Below are 20711 nucleotides of genomic sequence, written 5' to 3' on the forward strand. Positions count from 1 at the left end.
CTGGATTGATTATTTGCTGTCATGTGACATTTTTCCTTAATGGGGTTTTGGTTATTTGAACATATTAATTAGCTCTAGAAGATAATCCTGCATTATTTTTTATGTAGAAAAAAACATAACGGTGGGTGCAGTGCTCACACCTACATTTCCAGCACTTTTGGAAGTCATGGCGGGAGGATCACTTGAGGCCAAGAGTTTGAGGACAGCCTGGACAACATAGTATCGACATCTATTTTCAAAAAAAAATTTTTAAAAAGAAAAATAATAGACGAGAAGGCCAATCCCAAGCTAGAGGTTTTGTCTGTTTTGGAGACAGAGTGGGAGGATCTCTTGAGCCCAGGAAGTCAAGGCTGCAGTGAGCCTTGATCATGCTACTGCACTCCAGCTTAGGTGACAGAGTAAGACTCAGTCTTAAAAGTAAATAAACAAATAAATAAAAATTAAAATAAATTAATTTCAGATAAAGCATGCATAATTATAGTATAAATATATTCCAAATGTCACATAGAACACAATTATATGAAAGAATTATTCATTGTTTATCTGAAATTCAAATTTAACTGGGCCTCCTTTTGTTTTTTTTTGAGAGGCACTTTCACTCTTGTTGCCCAGGCTTGAGTGCAATGGCGCGATCTCGGCTCACTGCAAGCTCCGCCTCCCGGGTTCAACAATTCTCCTGCCTAAGTCTCCCGAGTAGCTGGGATTACAGGTTCCCACCACCACACAGGCTAATTTTTGTAGTTTTAGTAGAGACAGGGTTTCACCATATTGGCCAGGCTGGTCTCAAACTCCTGACCTCAGGTAATCCACCAGCCTTGGCCTCCCAAAGTGCTGGGATTACAGGCATGAGTGACTGCCCCCAGCCCTGCCTTCTATTTTTATCTGCTAAATCTGGAAACTCTATCTTAAATTGATCAGATCTCTCTAGCATTTTCTCTGTTCCACATTATGCCTTACCTTTCTGGCGAGAGTGGTGGAGGAGGAGATGTAATTAGCTTGGACTGAAAGTGGGAGGCTTCTTTTTTTTTGAATAATCTTTTGGCTTTGGCTTTTAGCTTTCGTCTTCGTTGTTTGAACTTGGGCATGATTTCTGCAGAGAAATATTTTTACATTTTTAGTTGAGGAATAATATATACATATAGAAAGTACACAAATCTTAAGTGTATAGTTCAATGAATTATCATACCATGAACACACCCTTGTAACCACCATCTTGATTAAGAAATAGGTCACTACCAGCATCCCAGAAGAGCCTTGAAGTAGGGGAAAATGTAAACCCAGATTTAAACTATCTCTGGAGAGATCTTGGTCTTGGCATTATATTATTCTCTAAGTTTGTTCTGCTTGTGTTGCTTTTCTTAAGTTAAATGAATTTTCCTTTCTTGATAGTAGCGAATATGGCTGTAGTTGGGTTATAGTCAGTTATTAAAATAATATGTTGGTCAGGCATGGTGGCTCATGCCTGTAATCTCAGCACTTTGGGAGGCCAAGGTGGGCGAATCACCTCAGGTCAGGAGTTCAAGACCAGCCTGACCAACATGGAGAAACCCTGTCTCTACTAAAAATACAAAATTAGCCGGGCGTGGTGGTGCATGTCTGTAAATCCCAGCTACTCGGGAGGCTGAGGTAGGAGAATCGCTTGAATTCGGGAGGCAGAGGTTGTGGTGAGCCAAGATCGTGCCATTGCACTCCTGCCTGGGCAACAAGAGTGAAAACTCCATCTCAAAAAAAAAAAAAAAGATGATTTTTACCGGCAGCATCTACTGAGCTGTGACAGGTGGAATTGGTAGTGAGATGAGGAAACAACATTAGCCATTTATTCAATACCCCTTTACTGTTAGGTATCTTCACATACATCTTTTTAGTTAACCCTTACTATCCTGCAAGGTATTATCCCTGACAAGGAGGATTTTTATTCCCGTTTTTACAGAAGAATAAACTGAGGATAAAAAAGATTAGACAATCTATCAATGCAATGCAATAAGTCCAGACCTATAAGTCTTCCATGTTCTTTCTAATACGCTGTGGTGTGACACTAGATTAAATAGGCAATATACTGTAAAATGAAATAACAATTACCCCAAATCAAAGACATGGGTATTTTAAAACAGTTATTTTATTTTTTGAGGCACAGTCTAGCTCTGTCACCCAGGCTGAAGTGCAGTGGCGTGATCTCGGCTCACTGCAACCTCCACCTCCCAGGTTCAAATGATTCTCCCGCCTCAGCCTCCCAAGTAGTTGGGACCACAGGCACTTGCCACCACACCTGGTGGCATAATCCCAAAGTGCTGGGATTACAGGCGTGGGCCTTAAAACAGTTATTTTAAAGCATTTAAAAACATCACTGGCTGGGTGCGGTGGCTCACATCTGTAATCCCGGAAGTTTGGGAGGCCGAGGTGGGCAGATCGCTTGAGGCCAGGAGTTCGAGACCAGCCTGGCCACATGGCAAAATCATGTCTCTATTAAAAATACAAAAATTAGCTGGGCATGGTGGCATGTGTCTGTGGTCCCAGCTACTGGGGAGGCTGAGGTGGGAGAATCACTTGAACCCGGGAGGCAGAGGTTGCAGTGAGACGAGATCACGCCACTGCACTCCAGCCTGGGTGACAAAACAAGACTCCATCTGATGAATAAATAAATAAATAAAATAAAATAAAATAAAATAAAAACATTACCTAGTAGAACAGAGGATACTAGAGGCTGGGAAAGGTGGGGAGGAAGGAGGGATAGGGAAAGATTTGTTAAAGGATACAAAATAGAGGCATTTGAAGCAGAGCAACTCCATCTTGAATAGGGGTTGGGTAAAATGAGGCTAAGACCTACTGCGCTGCATTCCCAGGAGGTTAGGCATTCTTAGTCACAGGATGAGATAGGAGGTTGGCACAAGATATAGGTCACAAAGACCCTTCTGATAAAACATGATGCAGTAAAGAACCTGGCCAAAACCAAGAGAGCAATGAAAGTGGCCTCTGATAGTCCTTACTGCTCATTATACACTAGTTATAATACATTTGCATGCTAAAAGACACTCCCACCAGCACCAAGACAGTTTAAAAATGCCATGGTAATGTCTAGAAGTTACCCTATATAGTCTAAAGAGGGAAGGAACCCTCAGTTCTGGGAAATTCCTACCCTTTCCCCAGAAAACGCACGAATAATCCACCCCTTGTTTAGCATATAATCAAGATATAAGTATACTTAGTTGAGCAGACCATGCCACTGCTCTGCCTATGGAATAGCCGTTCTTTTATTCCTTTACCTTCTTAATAAACACGCTTGCACTTTATGGACTTGTCCTGAATTTTTTCTTGCATGAGGTCTAAGAGTCGTCTCTTGGGGTCTGGATTGGGACCCCTTTCCAGTAATAAAATTACAGCTAGATAAGAGGAATAAGTTCTAGTGTTCTATGGCACCATAGGATGACTATAGTTAACAATAATGTATTATCTAGTTTCAAATAGCTGGAAGGAGGGTATTGAATTTTACTAACATAAATAAATGATACATGTTGCAGATAATGGATATACTAACTACCCTGATCTATTCATACACATTACATGTATCAAAACTTCACCATGTACCCCACAAATATGTGTAATTATTATTGGTCAATTTAAAAATAATCAAAATAAAATTTAAAAAAATGGCAAGGCCACTTGATACAGTAACAGCAAATTAGGATCTGTCGAAATAAAGTGAATTTTTTATACAAATGTCGGGATATAATCAATAATTATCAAGAGAATAAAAGCTGCTTTGCACTTAAGAATGCAACAAATATTTTAATATAAATATATCTGTTCTTTCTAAGATGCTATACACACTAATATGCTATACACTAACATATATCTATATAAGTATATATCATAATGATCAATTTAAATATATTACCATTAAATATATGTTACCATTATCTTGATTGTGACCAAGTGAATATTTTGGAAACCTTTAATAAAAGGGTCCTTCTTGCTATGGTACAAAATGAAAAAACAAAACAAAAACATTATCTAGTATATTCACATTTCAATCTGGATCCCTTTCTGAAGAAAATTAAGTCACAGCTTAATTTTGAGCTGAAGTTCTAGAAAGGCTTTGCTGCTTTTAGTTGTTGCTACTTGAGGAACAAAGATGTTGTTATTCAAGTAGCAGAACTGAAAATGATCCCAAGGCCTGGGCCTCCTTCCCTTCAAACTCAGATTTGAATGGGAACAATTGGCCTTTAAAATACACATTCATTCCACTTCTGTTCACTCAGTAACCTTTCAGCACTTGGTATGCAGTGCTATACTTGCTCAGCTCTCAGATTCCACTGGCCCACGAACCCCGACTACCCTGCTGCAGGTTGTAAAAACTGAGCACTGGCTTGGTTCCATGACTTGCAGAGGGCACCCCTAATGGCAAATGGCGGCAATGCATACATGGACAGCCCTTCTAGGAATAGAGATTCCTTATAACATCTAATTGGACTAACTATCAGGTCCCAATTTGACAAAGTGCTTTTCTTAATTGTCCTTAGGGGCTTAGAAAACACACCAAAACATAGTTGGCTGCCTTCACCTTTATTATATCACTTTTTCTTCCTGCTGAAATAATGAAGGAAGGTGAAGCAGGGATTATTAAACACAAGGGATGTCTAAAGGATTTTTTTTTTTTTTTGAGACAGAGTTTTGCTCTTGTTGCCCAGGCTGTAGTACAAGAGTGCGATCTTGGCTCACTGCAACCTCGGCCTCCCGGGTTCAAGCGATTCTCCTGCCTCAGCCTCCTGAGTAGCTGGGATTACAGGCATGCACTACCACGCCCAGCTAATTTTGTATTTTTAGTAGAGACTGGGTTTCTCCATGCTAGTCAGGCTGGTCTCGAACTCCCGACCTCAAGTGATCTGCCTGCCTTGACCTCCCAAAGTGCCGGGATTACAGGTGTCAGCCACTGCGCCCAGCCCTGACTTTTTCTTTAACTTAAAACAACACAAGCCTGTAGTCCCAGCTATTCAGGAGCTGAGCTGGGAGGATCACATGAGCCTAGGAGTTTGAGGCTGCAGTGAACTATTATTGTGCCACTGCACTCCAGCCTAGGCAACAGAGCGAGACCTTGTCTCCAAAACAAACAAACACATAAACAAACAAAACAAAACCAGGCCGGACGTGGTGGCTCATGCCGGTAATCCCAGCACTTTGGGAGGCCAAGACGGGCAGATTACGAGGTCAGGAGATCAAGACCATCCTGACTAACACGGTGAAATCCTGTCTCTACTAAAAATACAAAAAAATTAGCTGGGCGTGGTGGCGGGCGCCTGTAGTCCCAGCTACTCGGGAGGCTGAGGCAGGAGAATGGTGTGAACCTGGGAGGCAGAGCTTGCAGTGAGCTGAGATTGCGCCACTGTACTCCAGCCTGGGTGACAGAGCGAGACTCCGTCTCAAAAACAAAATAAAAAAAAAACAAAACAGAAAACAAAACAAAAACCACAAGATAAAAATACTCTGATGAAGATACTTAGGAGAGCCTCCTAGAAAGGAGCGATCTTGTGGCTGCCTGAAGAAAAAAGGTTACATTTCATCAAATCTATGGTCAGGGACTTCTTTTTTTTTTTTTTTTTTTTGAGACAGGTCTTGCTCTGTGGTGCGGGCTGGAGTGCAGTGGCATGATCTTGGCTCACTGCAGCCTCCTCCTCCCAGTTCAAGCGATTCTCCTGCCTCGGCTTCCAGAGTAGCTGGGATTACAGGCGTGCGGCACCATGCCCGGCTAATTTTTAAAATTTATTTATTTTTAGTAGAGATGGGGTTTCATTATGTTGGCCAGGCTAGTCTTGAAGTCCTGTATGGTCAGGACCTTCTATAGACAAATGCCACTGGAAACTTCTATCTAAGGCTGAGTCCACTGGTTGGGAGCCCTAGAATCTGAAATTTCCCTAGCATCCTCCTTTTCTTTGGCTTCCATCTGACCCTTCACAGTCCTTCCCTATTCTGTTTCTGTTGCCCAGGCTGGTCTTAAACTCCTGTGCTCAAGCAGTCCTCCTACCTCAGCCCCTCAAAGTGCTGGGATTACAGAAATGAGCCACCATACCTGACCCCATCATAGAATTCTATATTAGGTCAAACTTTCAGTCAGGTGTGAGAAAAGAATTAAGACAAAAGATAAGAATTTTCAGGATAATGGTGATAAAAAATCTAGGGGAAACAGCTTTGCAGCAAGCTTAGGACGGGGGTCAACAAACCTTTTTTGTAAAGAGCCAGAAAGTAAGTATTTCAGGTTTTGCAGGCCATATGGTCTCTGCTGCAACTGCTCAACCCTGCCAGGGTAGCACCAAGGGAGTCATAGACAATACTCAAGCAAAGGAGCTGTGTCCAGTAAAATTTTATTTATGACTGAAATTTGAATTTCATATACTTTTCTTTTTTTCTTTTTTTTAAGACGGAGTCTCACTCTGTCGCCCAGGCTGGAGTGCAGTGCATGATCTCGGCTCACTGCAGCCTTCACCCACCCCCCGAGTTCAACTGACTCTCCTGCCTCAGCCTCCTGAGTAGTTGGGATTACAGGCACCTGCCACCGTGCCAGGCTAAGTTTTGTATTTTTAGTAGAGACAGGGTTTCACCATCTTGGCCAGGCTGGTCTGGATCTCCTGACCTCGTGATCCATTTCCCTTGGCCTCCCAAAGTGCTAGGATTATAGGCATGAGCCACCGTGCCCGGTTGAATTTCATATACTTTTCATGTGTCACAAAATATTGTTCCTCTTTTGATTTTTTTAACTGTTAAAAGTTATAAATCATTCTTAGCTCACAAGCTCTACAAAAACAGTAATTTGCTGACCTGAGGCTCACAGCCAATGAAGACTGGCGCAGGAGGACAGGACAGAGAGCTTCAGCAACAATGTCTCTAAGGAAAAACGGAAATAGATAAACTACCTAGTGTGTTGGACCATTCTGAGCAGAGTTTTACTGTTCTGGAAACTTGTGGCCAAATTGCTGGTAAGTGCTTAAAAAAAATAAGCATATAAAAAATAGCTAGGAAAAAAGTTGTATAAGGAAGGAAATGTAATCTTAGTAGCACTAAATGTTAAGCTGTTAAACAATATTTAAACTATAAGCATCCCCTGGGCTTGGTGGCTCACACCTATAATCCTAGCACTTTGGGCGGCCGGGAGGCAGGAGGATCACCTGAGGTCCTGAGTTTGAGACCAGCCTGGCCAACAGGGTGAAAGCCTGTCTCTAACAAAAATATAAAATTTAGCCAGGTGTGATGGCATGTGGCTGTAGTCCCAGCTATCTGGGAGGCTGAGCCAGAAGAATCTCTTGAACCAGGGAGGCGGAGCTTGCAGTGAGCCGAGATTGTGCCACTGCACTCCAGCCTGGGCAACAGAATGAGACTCCATCTAAAAAAAAAAAAAAGTATAAGCATTGACTATTTATTTAACCAAAAACGATGATGTAGGTATACTGGGAAGAAGGAGAGAACGTGGACCAGGTGTGGTGGCTCATGCCTGTAATCCCAGCACTTTGGGAGGCTGAGGCAGGCAGATCACCTGAGGTTGGGAGTTCGAGACCAGCCTGACCAACATGGAGAAACGCCGTCTCTACTAAAAAATACAAAAATTAGCCAGGCGTGGTGGCACATGCCTGTAATCCCAGCTACTTGGAGGCTGAGGCAGGAGAATCGCTTGAACCCAGGTGGCAGAGGTTGCAGTGAGTCAAGATCGTGCCATTGCACTCTAGCCTGGGTAACAAGAGTGAAACTCTATCTCAAAAAAAAAAAAAAAAAAAAGAAGAAGAGAAAGTGAGTGGAAGTCAGTATTTGTCTAAATTTATATAGTGTCTAAACTTGAAAAAAAAATCATGAAATAATAGTATGGGCCGGGCGTAGTGGCTCAAGCCTGTAATCCCAGCACTTTGGGAGGCCGAGAGGGGCGGATCACGAGGTCAGGAGATCGAGACCATCCTGGCTAACCCGGTGAAACCCCGTCTCTACTAAAAGAACACAAAAAACTAGCTGGGCGAGGTGGCGGGTGCCTGTAGTCCCAGCTACTCGGAGGCTGAGGCAGGAGAATGGCGTAAACCCGGGAGGCGGCGCTTGCAGTGAGCTGAGATCCGGCCACTGCACTCCAGCCTGGGCGACAGATCGAGACTCCGTCTCAAAAAAAAAAAGAAATAATAGTATGAATGTTACTTAGAAATATAGAGGTAAATACCAGAAGAAATAATTACAAGACTTAATAGTGTTGCCTCTGACAATTGGGAGTCAGGATTACAGAGGGGTGGTTTAAACTGGACTGCCATTTTTTTTCATTGTTTCTTTCTAATTATAATAAGGCTTGTATTGTATTTGACTTTTAAACTTTGGTATGTACCATTAGCTGGAAAGGTTGAGTACCACCATTCTGAAACAGGGCCATCTCTTTCTAGTCCTTTCCTGGCGGTTGTTCCAGTGTCTATGCATTCAAATTTCTAAAGAGTCCTACACAAGCCAACGTTTGTCAGTTTGGGAATTATTTTTCAATGAAAAAAATGTCTAGGAACTAAATCATGTTTTCTTCTCTCTCTCTCTCTCTCTCTGTGTGTGTGTGTGTGTGTGTCTGACTTGGGTTATTAGTGCTTCTATCTAATCTCCTATCTAATCTCCTTCTAATTAAATACAGTAATTGGCACATGCAGAGGATTAAGGAACTATGCCAAATCTGTCAGGGTAGAAAGATGCAGTCTGAGATAATTCCTAGATAGTTAGTTGTTCCATCCAAAAATAATCACAGGTCTTGCGAAAGTGGAGAATAGCAAATTTCTACCTTAGTCAGAACAAGAACACAAAAAAGTAAGATTTGTTTTAGTATTATTACTTAATTAAAAGCATTAGGTACTTTCCAGAGGATAATTGCCTAAATTGAAAGAGTATATAGCAATCTTCCTTTAGTTTAAAATACATAGCCCTTTCCAAAGTGGTAATGAGACCTACAAATTCTTTCTGCTGGATTAGGTGGGATTTTAATTGTTAACACTGAATACAAGCTCATTCTTTTGTGATTCCTTAAAGCATTTTTCCTTTTGTTTTCAGACAGGGTGTTGCTCTGTTGTCCAAGCTGGATTGCAGTGGTGTGATCTCAGCTCACTGCAGCTTTGACCTCCTGGACTCAAGCAATCCTCCTGCCTCAGCCTCCTGAGTAGCTGGAACTATAAAGGCGCACCACCATGCCCAGCCGGTTTTTGTATTTTTAGTAGAGACAGGGTTTCACTATGTTGCCCAAGCTGGTCTTGAACTCCTGAGCTCAAGCAATTTACTGGCCTTGGCCTCCCAGAGTGGTGAAATTATAAGTGTGAACCACTGTACCCGGCCCCCTGTTTTGTGTGTGTGTGTTTTTGTGTGTGTGTGTGTGTTTTTTTTTTTTTTTGAAACGGAGTCTCACTCTGTTGCCTGGCCGGCCTGGAGTGCAATGGCATGATCTCAGCTCACGGCAACATCTGTCTCCTGAGTTCAAGCGATTCACTTGCTTCAGTCTCCCGAGTAGCTGGGACTACAGGCACACACTACCACGCCCAACTAATTTTTGTATTTTTAGTAGAGATGGGGTTACTAATTTTTGTATTTTTAGTAGAGATGGGGTTTCCCCATGTTGGCCCAGCTGGTCTTGAACTCCTGACCTCAGGTTATCAGCTGCCTAAGCCGCCCAAAGTACTAGGATTATAGGCATGAGCCACCGTGCCTGACCTATGTATTTTTTAAACTAATTTTTTTCTTACACTGCTTTCTCAAATAATCTGAAAAACCATTAGAAACATAAACATATAGGCCAAGGGCGGAGGTTCATGCCTGTAATCCCCCACACTTTGGGAGGCTGAGGTGGAGGTGGGAGGACCCCTTTAGCCCAGGAGTTTGAGACCACTCTGGGTAACATAGTGAGAGTCCCAACTCTACGACAAAAAAAAAGAAAAAGCCTGGCATGGTGGCCCACCTATAGTCCTAGCCACTCTGAAGGCTGAGGCGGGAGGCTCATGTGAGCACAGGAGTTTGAGGCTACACTAGTGACCCATGATTGCGCCACTGTACTCCAGCCTGGAAGACGGAGCCAGAAACTGTTTCCAAAAAAAAAAAAAAAAAGAAAAAAAAAACATAAATATCCTAAATAGTTCTATGATCTCTAGAAATTACTCTCATTTTTGCTTACATCCTCTTTCATTAAGAAAAGATTTCTAGGCTAAGGAACCAGAAAACTGGTACATCTGGAGCTCTTGATAACAAATCAAACAATAATAAAGGACATATTATAGGCCAGGCACGGTGGCTCACGCCTGTAATCCCAGCACTTTGGGAGGCCGAGGCTGGCGGATCACTTGAGGTCGAGTTCGAGACCAGCCTGGCCAACACAGTGAAACCCTGTTTCTACTAAAAATATAAAAATTAGAATGAGGCTCAGTCTTAAGAAAACCCCCCAAACCAAAACCAAAACCAAAACCAAAACCAACAAAAAACAAGAGAAATTATACTGTAGGTGTTAAGGATGAGGACCAGGGAGTTATACTGCATAGGTTCAAATCATGGCTGTACTATACTGTCGTAAGTTATTATTTATGACCTTCAAGAGATTCTTAGTCTTTCTGTGTCAGTTTCCTCCCCTGTGAAATAATAATATTAACAGGAACTTGCTTCAGAGTTTTGAGGAGTACATGAGTAAATCATGTAAAGTATTTACAGTGCCTGGCAGGCAATAAGTTTTATTGTTATCATTATTATTCCTTGATTCTTTTTTTTTTTTTTTGCTGCTTGAGATTACTATATCAGATTTTTTAAAATACAGAAGTTTAATTCAACAACATATAGTGATAACTTGCTATGAAGATGAATAAGACACATACCTGCTCTCCAAGAGTTTATAGTGGGAAGAGATGGGTAAGCAGAAAGTAAACAGGTATACAATATGATATGGGTTATGATGGGATATGTATATGATATTAATGGAGAAATAAAGCAAGGGTACATAATTCTCCTATAAGGGTTGAGGTTTTTGGAAAATGTTTTGCCTAAGCTGAGCTTTGATGAAGGGGCTAGGTTAAGGTGGGCCTGGGAAGGAGTCATTCCATCAGAGGGAATAACATGGAAACATTTCACAGAAAGGTATGTCAGGGGATTCAGACAAGACTCAGTGTGACTAAAGTGTATCCTGTAACATAAAGTTTTGTGAGGGAGCAATGAGTGATGAAGCTGGAGGGTGGATAAGGACCAAGACATCAAAAACAATAATGGATTTTAAGCAGATAACTGTCATGCTCATATTTGCTCTTTAGAAAGAACGGTTTGGCAGCATTGTGGAAGCTGGATTCATGGGACCATGACTGAAGGCAAAAAGTCCACTTACAAACCTATTGCAACTGTGTAGGGGATAAGGACCTGATTATAGGAGTGACAGTAGGGTATATAAAGACATCTAACTGCTTGTGTTCTATGTTCAAAGTCAGAAGTTCAGGGGAAAGATACTAGAGAAATACTGTACTCATAAGAGTATAGATGGCTAGAGAAAATAACAACACTAGAAATGGGTGAAATTACCCAGAGAAATATGTGGAGTGAAAAGATCTGTGAGCTGACTACCAAACTTTAAGAAACACCATGTATAAGGAGTGGGTAGAGAAAGAAATAGAAAAGACAAGGCCAGGAAGGTGAAAAGACTGCAGAGACAATGGAGCTCCTACTGGAGTAGAGGCTTATAAAAAAAAAAAAAGAGGGTGTGGGAGGCTGGGCGCAATGCCTCACACCTGTAATCCCAGCACTTTGGGAGACTGAGGTGGGTGGATCATCTGAGGTCAGGAGTTTGAGACGAGCCTGACCAACAGGGTGAAACCCTGACTCTACCGAAAATACAAAAATTAGCCAGGCGTGGTGGAGTGTGCCATAATCCCAGCTACTCCGGAGGCTGAGGCAGAAGAATCACTTGAACCTAGGAGGTGGAGGTTGCAGTAAGCCAAGATCATGCCACTACGCTGGGTGCACGCCACACCTGGGTGTGGGCCAATGTGAGTATGAATCAGAGATATTTCTCTGATTAATTTACCCTGTCTCTTCTCCTTACCATCCCCCTCCTTTCTGTCCTCTAACTTCAGTTGCCTTCACCATTTTTGTCTTTCACTATTGTCTATTTTCCTTTACTGTTTTTTTTTTTTTTTTTTTTGAGACGGAGTCTCGCTCTGTCGCCCAGGCTGGAGTGCAGTGGCGCGATCTCGGCTCACTGCAAGCTCTACCTCCCAGGTTCACGCCATTCTCCCGCCTCAGCCTCCGAGTAGCTGGGACTACAGGCGCCCGCCACCACGCCCAGCTAGTTTTTTGTATTTTTAGTAGAGACGGGGTTTCACCATGTTAGCCAGGATGGTCTCGATCTCCTGACCTCGTGATCCACCCGCCTCGGCCTCCCAAAGTGCTGGGATTACAGGCTTGAGCCACTGCGCCCGGACTCCTTTACTGTTTTTACTTAGAAAAATTTCAAGCTTTCAGGAAATAAAAAATTTACAATAGTATAATAAGCACTCATATACAATTCACCTAGATTTACCAATTGTCAATTGCCGTCTTTGTACACACACTCTTTCTGTATGTATGTACAGATATATACCTATATAAATTTTTTAAGGTTTTGATTGAATAGATTTAGTTGCAGACATCATGATACTTTACTCTTAGATACTTTAGCTTTTGTTTTCTAATATAAACATGGAAATTTTCTGACAAAACCACAATCACAGTCAGGAAATTTAACCTTGTTATGATATGATCTAATGAACAGCCCATATTAGGATTGCCCCAGTTGTCTCATTATCCCTTATAGATTCTCCCACCGTGGTTCCACAACACATTTAGCTGTAGTATCTAGTATCTCTTTAGTCCCCTTTAATTCATAACAATTCTCCAGCTTTTTTTATTTATGTATTTGCTTCTTCATATTTATAATTTTGAAGAGTCCAAGTCAGTCGTTTTGGAGAATGTGCCTTAGTTTGGGTTTGTCTGAGTGTTCCTTCAATGATTCTCCTGCCTTCAGTCTTTCTCCTTGCCAGTTCATTTTCCACATTGTTACCAGAGCTGATACTTTAAAACAAAATGAGATCTAGATATTCCCTTGCTTAAAAGTATTTGAAGGTTCCTTTACTCACAAAATTAAATTCCTTAGCACGCCTTTCAAAGCTTTTCACAACTTACCTGTAATAGCCCTCTGCCATTAGAGCCTTCATCTCTTCTAGTGACTAGCGGTTAGTACTTCCAGGTATACTAAACACCAAATACTTTCTGTTTCTTTCTATCAGCCTTTCCTTCTGTTTGGAGTATCCTCCTCCAAGTCAACTTATACCTATCCTTCAAGATTCTGTTACTTTATCTTATAGATACTAGTTGAGTGCTTATAATCCACCAAGTACTATGCTAGGTGCTGGCATACAATCCTGAACAATACCAACATAATCTTTGTCCTTCTGGATTTTTTTTTTTTTTTTTTTGGGATAGAGTCTTGCTCTATCACCTGGGCTGGAATGCAGTAGCTTGATCTCGGGTCAATGCCACCTCCGCCTCCTGGTTCAAGCGATTATCCTGCCTCAGCCTCTTGAGTAGCTGGGATTACAGGGGCGTGCCACCACACCTGGCTAAGTTTTGTATTTTTAGTAGACATGCGATTTTGCCATATTGGCCAGGCTGGTCTTGAACTCCTTACCTCAAGTGATCCGCCCGCTTTGTCCTCCCAGAGTGCTGGGATTACAGGTGTGAGGCACCGTGCCCAGCCACCTTACAGGATTTATACTGGCTGAAATGTCATCTCTTTTGCACTTCTATAGCACTTTATACACACCTTTATTATAAAATGTATTACATTTCATTGTAATTTTTGCTTGTATGTTTTTCATCCTGCTGGACTGTTATCCCAGCATCTTGAATACAGCAGGAGCTAAATAATGTTTCATTCAATAAAGAATGAAAAGAAGCATTCCTGCTAAGTGTTAGTTAGCAAGTGTTATTTTAGTTAAGGAATATGTTCTAATATTGTCAAATTCTCTTGGTTAGGGAGGTTTTTATTTCTTCATATCATACCACATCTTCATATGGCTAAAAGATGGGTCTAAAGCTATTTTCCAATAGGAAGATGCAGTAAATAATACAGTAAGAATTACAGTCTTTTGCAGGAGTTGGCGCTGCTGCTTCTGTTACAACTCCTCCCAATGATATGAAAAGTTGTTTGCGGCCGGGCGTGGTGGCTCACGCCTGTAATCCCAGCACTTTGGGAGGCCGAGGCGGCTGGATCACGAGGTCAGGAAATCGAGACCATCCTGGCCAACAGGGTGAAACCCCGTCTCTACTAAAAATACAAAAATTAGCCAGGCGTGGTGGCGGGCGCCTGTAGTCCCAGCTACTTGGGAGGCTGAGGCAGGAGAATCGCTTGGACCCGGGAGGCGGAGGTTACAGTGGGCCGAGATTGCGCCACTGCACTCCAGCCTAGGCCACAGAGTGAGACTTCGTTACAAAAAAAGAAAAAAAAAAAAAAGAAAGAAAAGTTCTTTGTTCTGGGGTACTTTCAAAGCTGTGGCAGCAACGGAAGTGGCTGTTGCATTTCATTGCCATCTTCCTAAAACACATTTTTATGGAGGTCTCTTGCGCTCCTCCACACATAGCCTTCAATTACTTAATTTCCATTACCAGTTCAACTGATTCTTCTTGAACACCCATAGCACTATTTCTGGGTACTTGCTTTTTAAAAATTTTATGTTTTATGCTGTTTTTGTTTGTTTTGTTTTGTTTTCTGTTTTTTTTTTTTTTTTTTTTTAAGCATTGCTTTTTTTGTTCCTGTCTTGTTTCTCCAAAGAGACTGCAGTTCCCTAAAGTCTCATCCCACACAGCATTAGGCACTCAGTAAACAGGACACACATTTAAAATGAACACTCTAACAGAATGCCAGACAATATCAAGTAACATAGTAATATTCCCAGTCAAGAAATGTACCAACTTAAACTTTAATGTGCATAGAAATCACTGAGGGAAATCTTGTTAAAATGTATATTCTGATTTAGTAAATTTGGCTGGAGCCCGATAACTTGCGTTTGTAACAAGCAACCAAGAGATGCGGATGCCGCTGATCTGTGGACTTACATTGAGCAGCAAATATGTAAAGAAATATTCAAAAGGAAGGCATATGCTTTGCTCCAAAACATATCTTGCGAAGTGTTAATTAAACAGATGTATGGTTAAGATGAAGCCAGGCGAGCACTTCTTCCCCAGCCCCAAATCTACCCTTCCCTTTTCCATTTCCCCTTCGTGTCCAGCCAAGGTCTCCCCCTCCTCAAAACCATAAAAACACACAAGCAGCAACAAGCCCAGCTACTCAAGACGCGAACTCAGATAACAAAGACATAATCGTTCCAGCACTTACTAGTCTAAGAGCCGGGGCAGTCGATGGAGTCCGGGCTGTGGCCTCTCTCACGCCATAAAGAAAAATTCAAAATTAAATCCTTGTCAAGGAGAGACCAATCGTAGACACGGTCTCTGCACGATTCGCTCTTTACATAGCGTAGGAGCACAGCCCGGCTTGTGATTGGCTGAGATAGACAGAGCTCCAGCCAATCAGAGCTGAGGCGCTTCTGGTATGAATAAGGGGAAGGCGGGAGAGAAGGGGAAGGAAAGCAGGAGCGGAAAGAAGGTGTGTTACGTCCCCTCTGCCGTCGGTGGAAGCTCTGGTGTGATTGGTTGGCTCTTCTTCCGATTGCACCAATCTCAAGCTCCTCTCTGCAGAGCCCTAACTATAAAATTGAAAGTAGAGAGCAGGGGGCAGCCAATGGAAAAAAAAATGTGCACAGCAGCCAATCCTCCTGCGGCGTTTTGTGTCTTTGCCCAACAGGAAAATGTGTCTCATGCAGAGGGGCGTTACCCAGTCTCCGATGGGCGGGAGCCGGTGGAACGGAGGAACCAATGGGTGCGAGACGTTGAGTGACAGCTGTCCAATGGAGGCCCTCCGTGCTAGTACGGCTTGCGGCTTAAGCGCCGCCGCGGTCTGAGGAATGTCAACTATTCAACATGGAGGCGGAGGTCGATAAGCTGGAACTGATGGTGAGTGCAAAGTGAAGGAGATCTACTGTGTAGTTTATTTTTCCCCCACGGCCTCGAAGGTGGGGCACAATTTGGAGTCGCCGGAAACTCCGGGCGGCGGAGGCTGGACCAGAGTCGAGTTCCCTCCTCCTGCACCAAAGGGAGCCGCCACCGTCTGGTGTCTAAACCGCCGCGGGGAAGGGGTTACATCCGGGAAACTCGTCAGGGAAATGGCGGGAGATGCTGAGGGTGCGGGGCCTTTGGAATTCCTTGTTCCTTGCCCTCACCTTTACACCCCTTACGGAACTGCGCCCGGTGCATACCGCATTCTGTGTTTGTACCAAAAAAGATGTGAATGGAACGGTCCCTAAGCGTCCCAAGAAGGGAGGGGTGGTTCACACTCCAAGAAAGGGGAACGGAGGGTGGGGTGGGGAATAAACCGACGGGGGCGAGGAGAAATCCCTGTAGGGCCGACCCGCCCACGTTTTAAAAGGCGGGCCGAGAAAGTCTGAGAAAGGATCCTAGACTTGTATGCACAACTTCCTAACGGCCAAGGAAGCATCTAGACCCATTTCTGTTTGGTCCGGGGGTGGCAAACCTTGGGTGAGGGAAGAGGTGTGAGCGAAGGGGATCGGAACCGCGAGCTCCTCTCCTGGAGCGCGGGCGGGATTGAGACAGGAAAGGCATCCTGCTCTTGAGTTGTGCACTTTCATTCATCTGTGAAAGTAGAGAATGGGTGCGAAGAACCGCAAAGTACTCCCGTTGTTGCTGGCGTATTTGGCCTGCTCGGGGGCGCCCAGCTGAGGGGCTGTCCTAGTTTTCTTTAAGGATCCGTCCTTCACTTGTTCTCTTTATTCCCTCCCTCCCATTCTTAGATTACCAGCTTGATCGCCCGCGCTTTTTTCCTCTTCGTTCCCTTGTTATGTCTTCAGCCCTTTTCGTCCAGCATTATCTTTTTTTTTTTTTCTTTTTTCTTTTTTTTTCCAGGTTGGGCTGCTTTCCTTAAAAACCTGGACTTTGGAGGAAGCGCCTGCCACTGAGCTCCTGTTTTTTTTTTGTTTGTTTGCTTGTCTGTTAAATAAGATTGGCCGGGCGCAGTGGCTCATGCCTCTAATCCCAGCACTTTGGGAAGCCGAGGCGGGAGGATCATGAGGTCAAGAGATCGAGACTCTCCTGGCCAACATGGTGAAACTCCGTCTATACTAAAAATACAAAAATTAGCTAGGTGTGGTGGCACGCGCCTGTAGTCCCAGCTACTCGGGAGGCTGAGGCAGGAGGATCGCTTCAACCTGGGAGACGGAGGTTGCATTGAGCCGAGATCGCGTCACTGTACTCTGGCCTGGCGACAGAGTAAGACTCCGTCTCAAAAAAAAAAAAAAAATTAAGTTTAAAAAAAGTAAAAATCTTATTTATTCGTTTGTAATCCGTCCTTCCTTCCCACGCCATTCCCTGGCATTAGGGCTTAGGTATTTGTGCCTGCCCTGCTTTCTCCAAGCTGAATCTTGGGCCTCTAACTTCTTCCTTGGAAAGGATGGGTGGTGATCCTGGAAGAAACCACCCACCCCCCATTCCCACTCCAGAAAAACAGGCCTTGATATATCTTATTTTCTTCTGATGTTCAAATGAATTGGAGTGCCTCATATACAAATTTAATTTGAAGGCTTTCAATTACTTTTAGCATTTTGTGTTTAAATTTTCTTTGTGCAGTGTGTGTGGGATTGGAGAAGTGTAGGGAGAAATGGGAGGGAAGAAGGAATAATTTCCTGCAGATTTTCAAACCTGTAATAATGAACTTTTAGTTCTAAGTTTTATTATTTTTATCATTCTTTTTAAAAACAAAATGTTAAGCATTGTAATTTGATTCTGTCAACAGGCTTAAATGTTAAGACTATCTTGCCCTTCTCCCATTCTGAATTCTTCCCTACTGATACAGATATTTCTGCCTAAATTCGTAATTCATTTCTGCAAAATGATGCTAATTCTGCTTTTAACAGGTTGTTTGCTTCTCAAGTTGGCTGTTTTTAATTTTTAAACTTGTCTGGCTTTTGCAATAGAGTCAGTGTTCTCACAGGACTTCTTTAGATTGAACAAATTCTCTTTTAAGTGAACAATGATGAAGTAAACATTTTGAAAAAGTAGGTTTTAGAAAATTATAAGGTAGCCAGACATTTAAACTTTTAGATATTGTTTGAATGATGAGGTAGTATTTAAATTATATTTGAAGACAGGAAACAAAGAAATGAGGGTTTTTTCCTTTCTTACATCCTTGCAAGTAAATTAGTGGTAGCTTTTTTTTTCCCTTTCAGGTTATTAGTTTGTTTCCATAATTATTAGGGTTTAGAAATGAATTTTTATCATGGCTTTAATTATTACTGCTTTATATTGACTAAATAATAAAAGACAGTGCATCTCATCTTCAGATTTACCATACACTTCTAGAAAAAAATGTTATACTTGTGGACCAGTTTATTTTATAAGGTTTTAAGCGTAAATGATTTCCTGTGCTATCTTCTGATTTTTGGTTTTACATCAGTTAAATAAAGGATTTGTCAAGGAACTAGCATTGACTATTTAATTTGTGAAAAGAGAATGCATAATATTTAATTTGAAAAGAAAGTGTTTATCCTAATTTTGTTGATACCTTTAATTTTTTTCATATTTTTCTTGTTTGTAACAACTTCCAATTCAGAAAGTTAAACACTTATCTTTTAAACAATTGTCTTTAAAACCTGAAACTTGACTACCAGCGTTAAATATTCTAATATTTTAGTTATGTGGCCCAGGATTTGACACCAAGACACTTAAATTTCAGCTGTCCTTTGTATGAATCCGTTTCCTTAGTAGGCTCAATCCGACTAAGTAGTTGAACTGGACTGTTTAAAAAGTGAGGTTGGTGAAAATAATGAAAATATATTTTTGCATCAATCAACATTACTAATGGGGGAATAAGCTTATTGTAGGCCAATCTTTGTTTTCTGACTTTTTCCCCTTCACTTATTGATAGGGTGGGATTTGTTTAGCTTCGTTCTTTCGTTCTTTCGTGGTACTACTAGTGACTGTACACAAAAGGTAATGCAGTGTGATACTATGATACTATTTCTGTTTCTGGGTTTACATCTGACTTCTGACTGGGTTCTTATCCGTTAAAAAAGTTAGAATGTTAATTAGCTTGGAACTAAGGAAACTTGTTACTTAAATCTCAGTCCCACCTCCCCCTATCATTATTTTCTCTTTGATATTTCTAAGTTTGAAGGAAATGGAGATGCTTTCTGCCCATATTTAAGATTTCAGGAGTTAACTGAAATTTTGAAATCCCCTTGGATAGTATTCAGTTAGATAGAGTTAATGTTCTATTTACAGCACATTGATTCCCTTCTGTTGTTATAATAGCCCTTAGTAAACTCGAGATAAAAAGCTGTAAGATGGTAAGTGCTTTTGTGTTTTCTTTGTATAGTGGTTTAGATTCCAGAGTGATAAGAATGAGTATGTAGAGATTGAGAAATTTATTATTTTACTTTTCATTTGTTTTCTTTGATACTTGTATTCAAAGGGCTTGTTTTATGTGGTGGTTAATCAGTAAATTGCCTTGAAAGAAGGAGCTAACCAACATCTCTGCAGAGAACAAAAATATTTTTCACAACTTTGTCTTAGTAGTAATTATAACTGGTTTTGTTAATAACAATCCTAAAGTATTAACAATACCCATTCTAATTACTATTAAGGCTTAGGGCATATTTACAAAATTCCTTTCTACATCTATGCATGTTTCTGTTTGAATGTTAATTTGTGTATTAGTCATCAATAAGCAACATCACTTTGATATTTAAGTCTTATCCTTTTTTTAAAAAACATTGATATAAATGTTTTTTGGTTTTGGATGTTTTTCTGTCCAAAATGGCAACCCTACTTTAAATTCTTTTCACACTGAAGCTTCAACTGATGCAAGATGCTTTTGTGTTCCTTTCCTACTTATTACTGCTAACGAATGCTCTGACTTTATTGCACTACTGTACTTTACAGCTAGCAGTGCAATAGTATTGTCAAAGCATCTGAAAGCAGGATGCACGCCAGAATTTTGATTCTTACCTTACATCTTTCGTCAGTATCAGGAAATAATTTACCACAACCTTTGTTGCTGAAAACTATAATGTTGTTACTAACAGTGTATCTTTTAGAAAGTCATAATTTGGGAAAAAAAACCTTTTAACTAATTAAAAACTTACTATTTTACTGCATTATGAAACACATCTAGAGAATTTTTTTATATCTAAGTTGTTATGGTTTGTCTAAATGAGTAATACTTTATAATTTATTGCTTTCTGTTACATATTTGTATAGGTTCTTTCAAACTTTAGGTTTTATTTGAGTTTTATGATGAATTGGTAGTGATGAAAACAATTTCTGCTCTATATTTTTCTTGCAGTTACTTGCCCCAAGTCATCTTTTTTGTTGTTGTTTTTTCCAGAGACAGAGTCTTGCTCTGTTGCCCAGGCTGGAGCGCAGTGGCCCACTCATGCCTCACTGCAGCCTCATCCTCCTGGGCTTAGGCAATCCTCCCTCCTCAGCCTCCTGAGTAGCTGGGACCACAGGTGTGTCCTAGCATGCCTGGCTAATATTTTCTTGAAATTTTTTGTGGAGACAGGGTCTCACTGTATTGCTGAGGTTGGTCTTGAACCCCTGGG

The 20711-nt window shown here is 41.6% G+C and overlaps 2 protein-coding genes across 6 annotated transcripts in view; one reads left to right on the plus strand and one right to left on the minus strand.

The window, feature by feature from the left end:
* PRR11 (proline rich 11) overlaps positions 1–20711 on the minus strand; it is an 89709-nt gene that overhangs the window by 28387 nt on the left and 40611 nt on the right. For 2 of the 3 annotated variants that reach the window (XM_074019138.1, XM_045376069.3), the window contains exon 2: positions 958–1090. Coding sequence is in view for 2 of the 3 variants with exons in the window: in XM_045376069.3 (XP_045232004.2) it covers positions 958–1085 (128 nt within the window). In the remaining variant the exon portion in view is untranslated. Of the gene's footprint in view, positions 1–957; positions 1091–15376; positions 15483–20711 lie in introns of those variants that run through there. The other variant, XM_005583860.5, reaches the window with a different exon arrangement.
* Positions 15997–20711, plus strand: part of SKA2 (spindle and kinetochore associated complex subunit 2) — a 42290-nt gene continuing 37575 nt past the window's right edge. For all 3 annotated transcript variants that reach the window (XM_015437796.3, XM_045376072.2, XM_074019150.1), the window contains exon 1: positions 15997–16050. In XM_015437796.3, the coding sequence (XP_015293282.1) occupies positions 16018–16050 (33 nt within the window). In that variant the 5' untranslated portion in view covers positions 15997–16017. The remainder of the gene's footprint in view (positions 16051–20711) is intronic.

This window comes from Macaca fascicularis, chromosome 16, assembly GCF_037993035.2.
Source record: "Macaca fascicularis isolate 582-1 chromosome 16, T2T-MFA8v1.1".
NCBI lineage: Eukaryota > Metazoa > Chordata > Mammalia > Primates > Cercopithecidae > Macaca > Macaca fascicularis.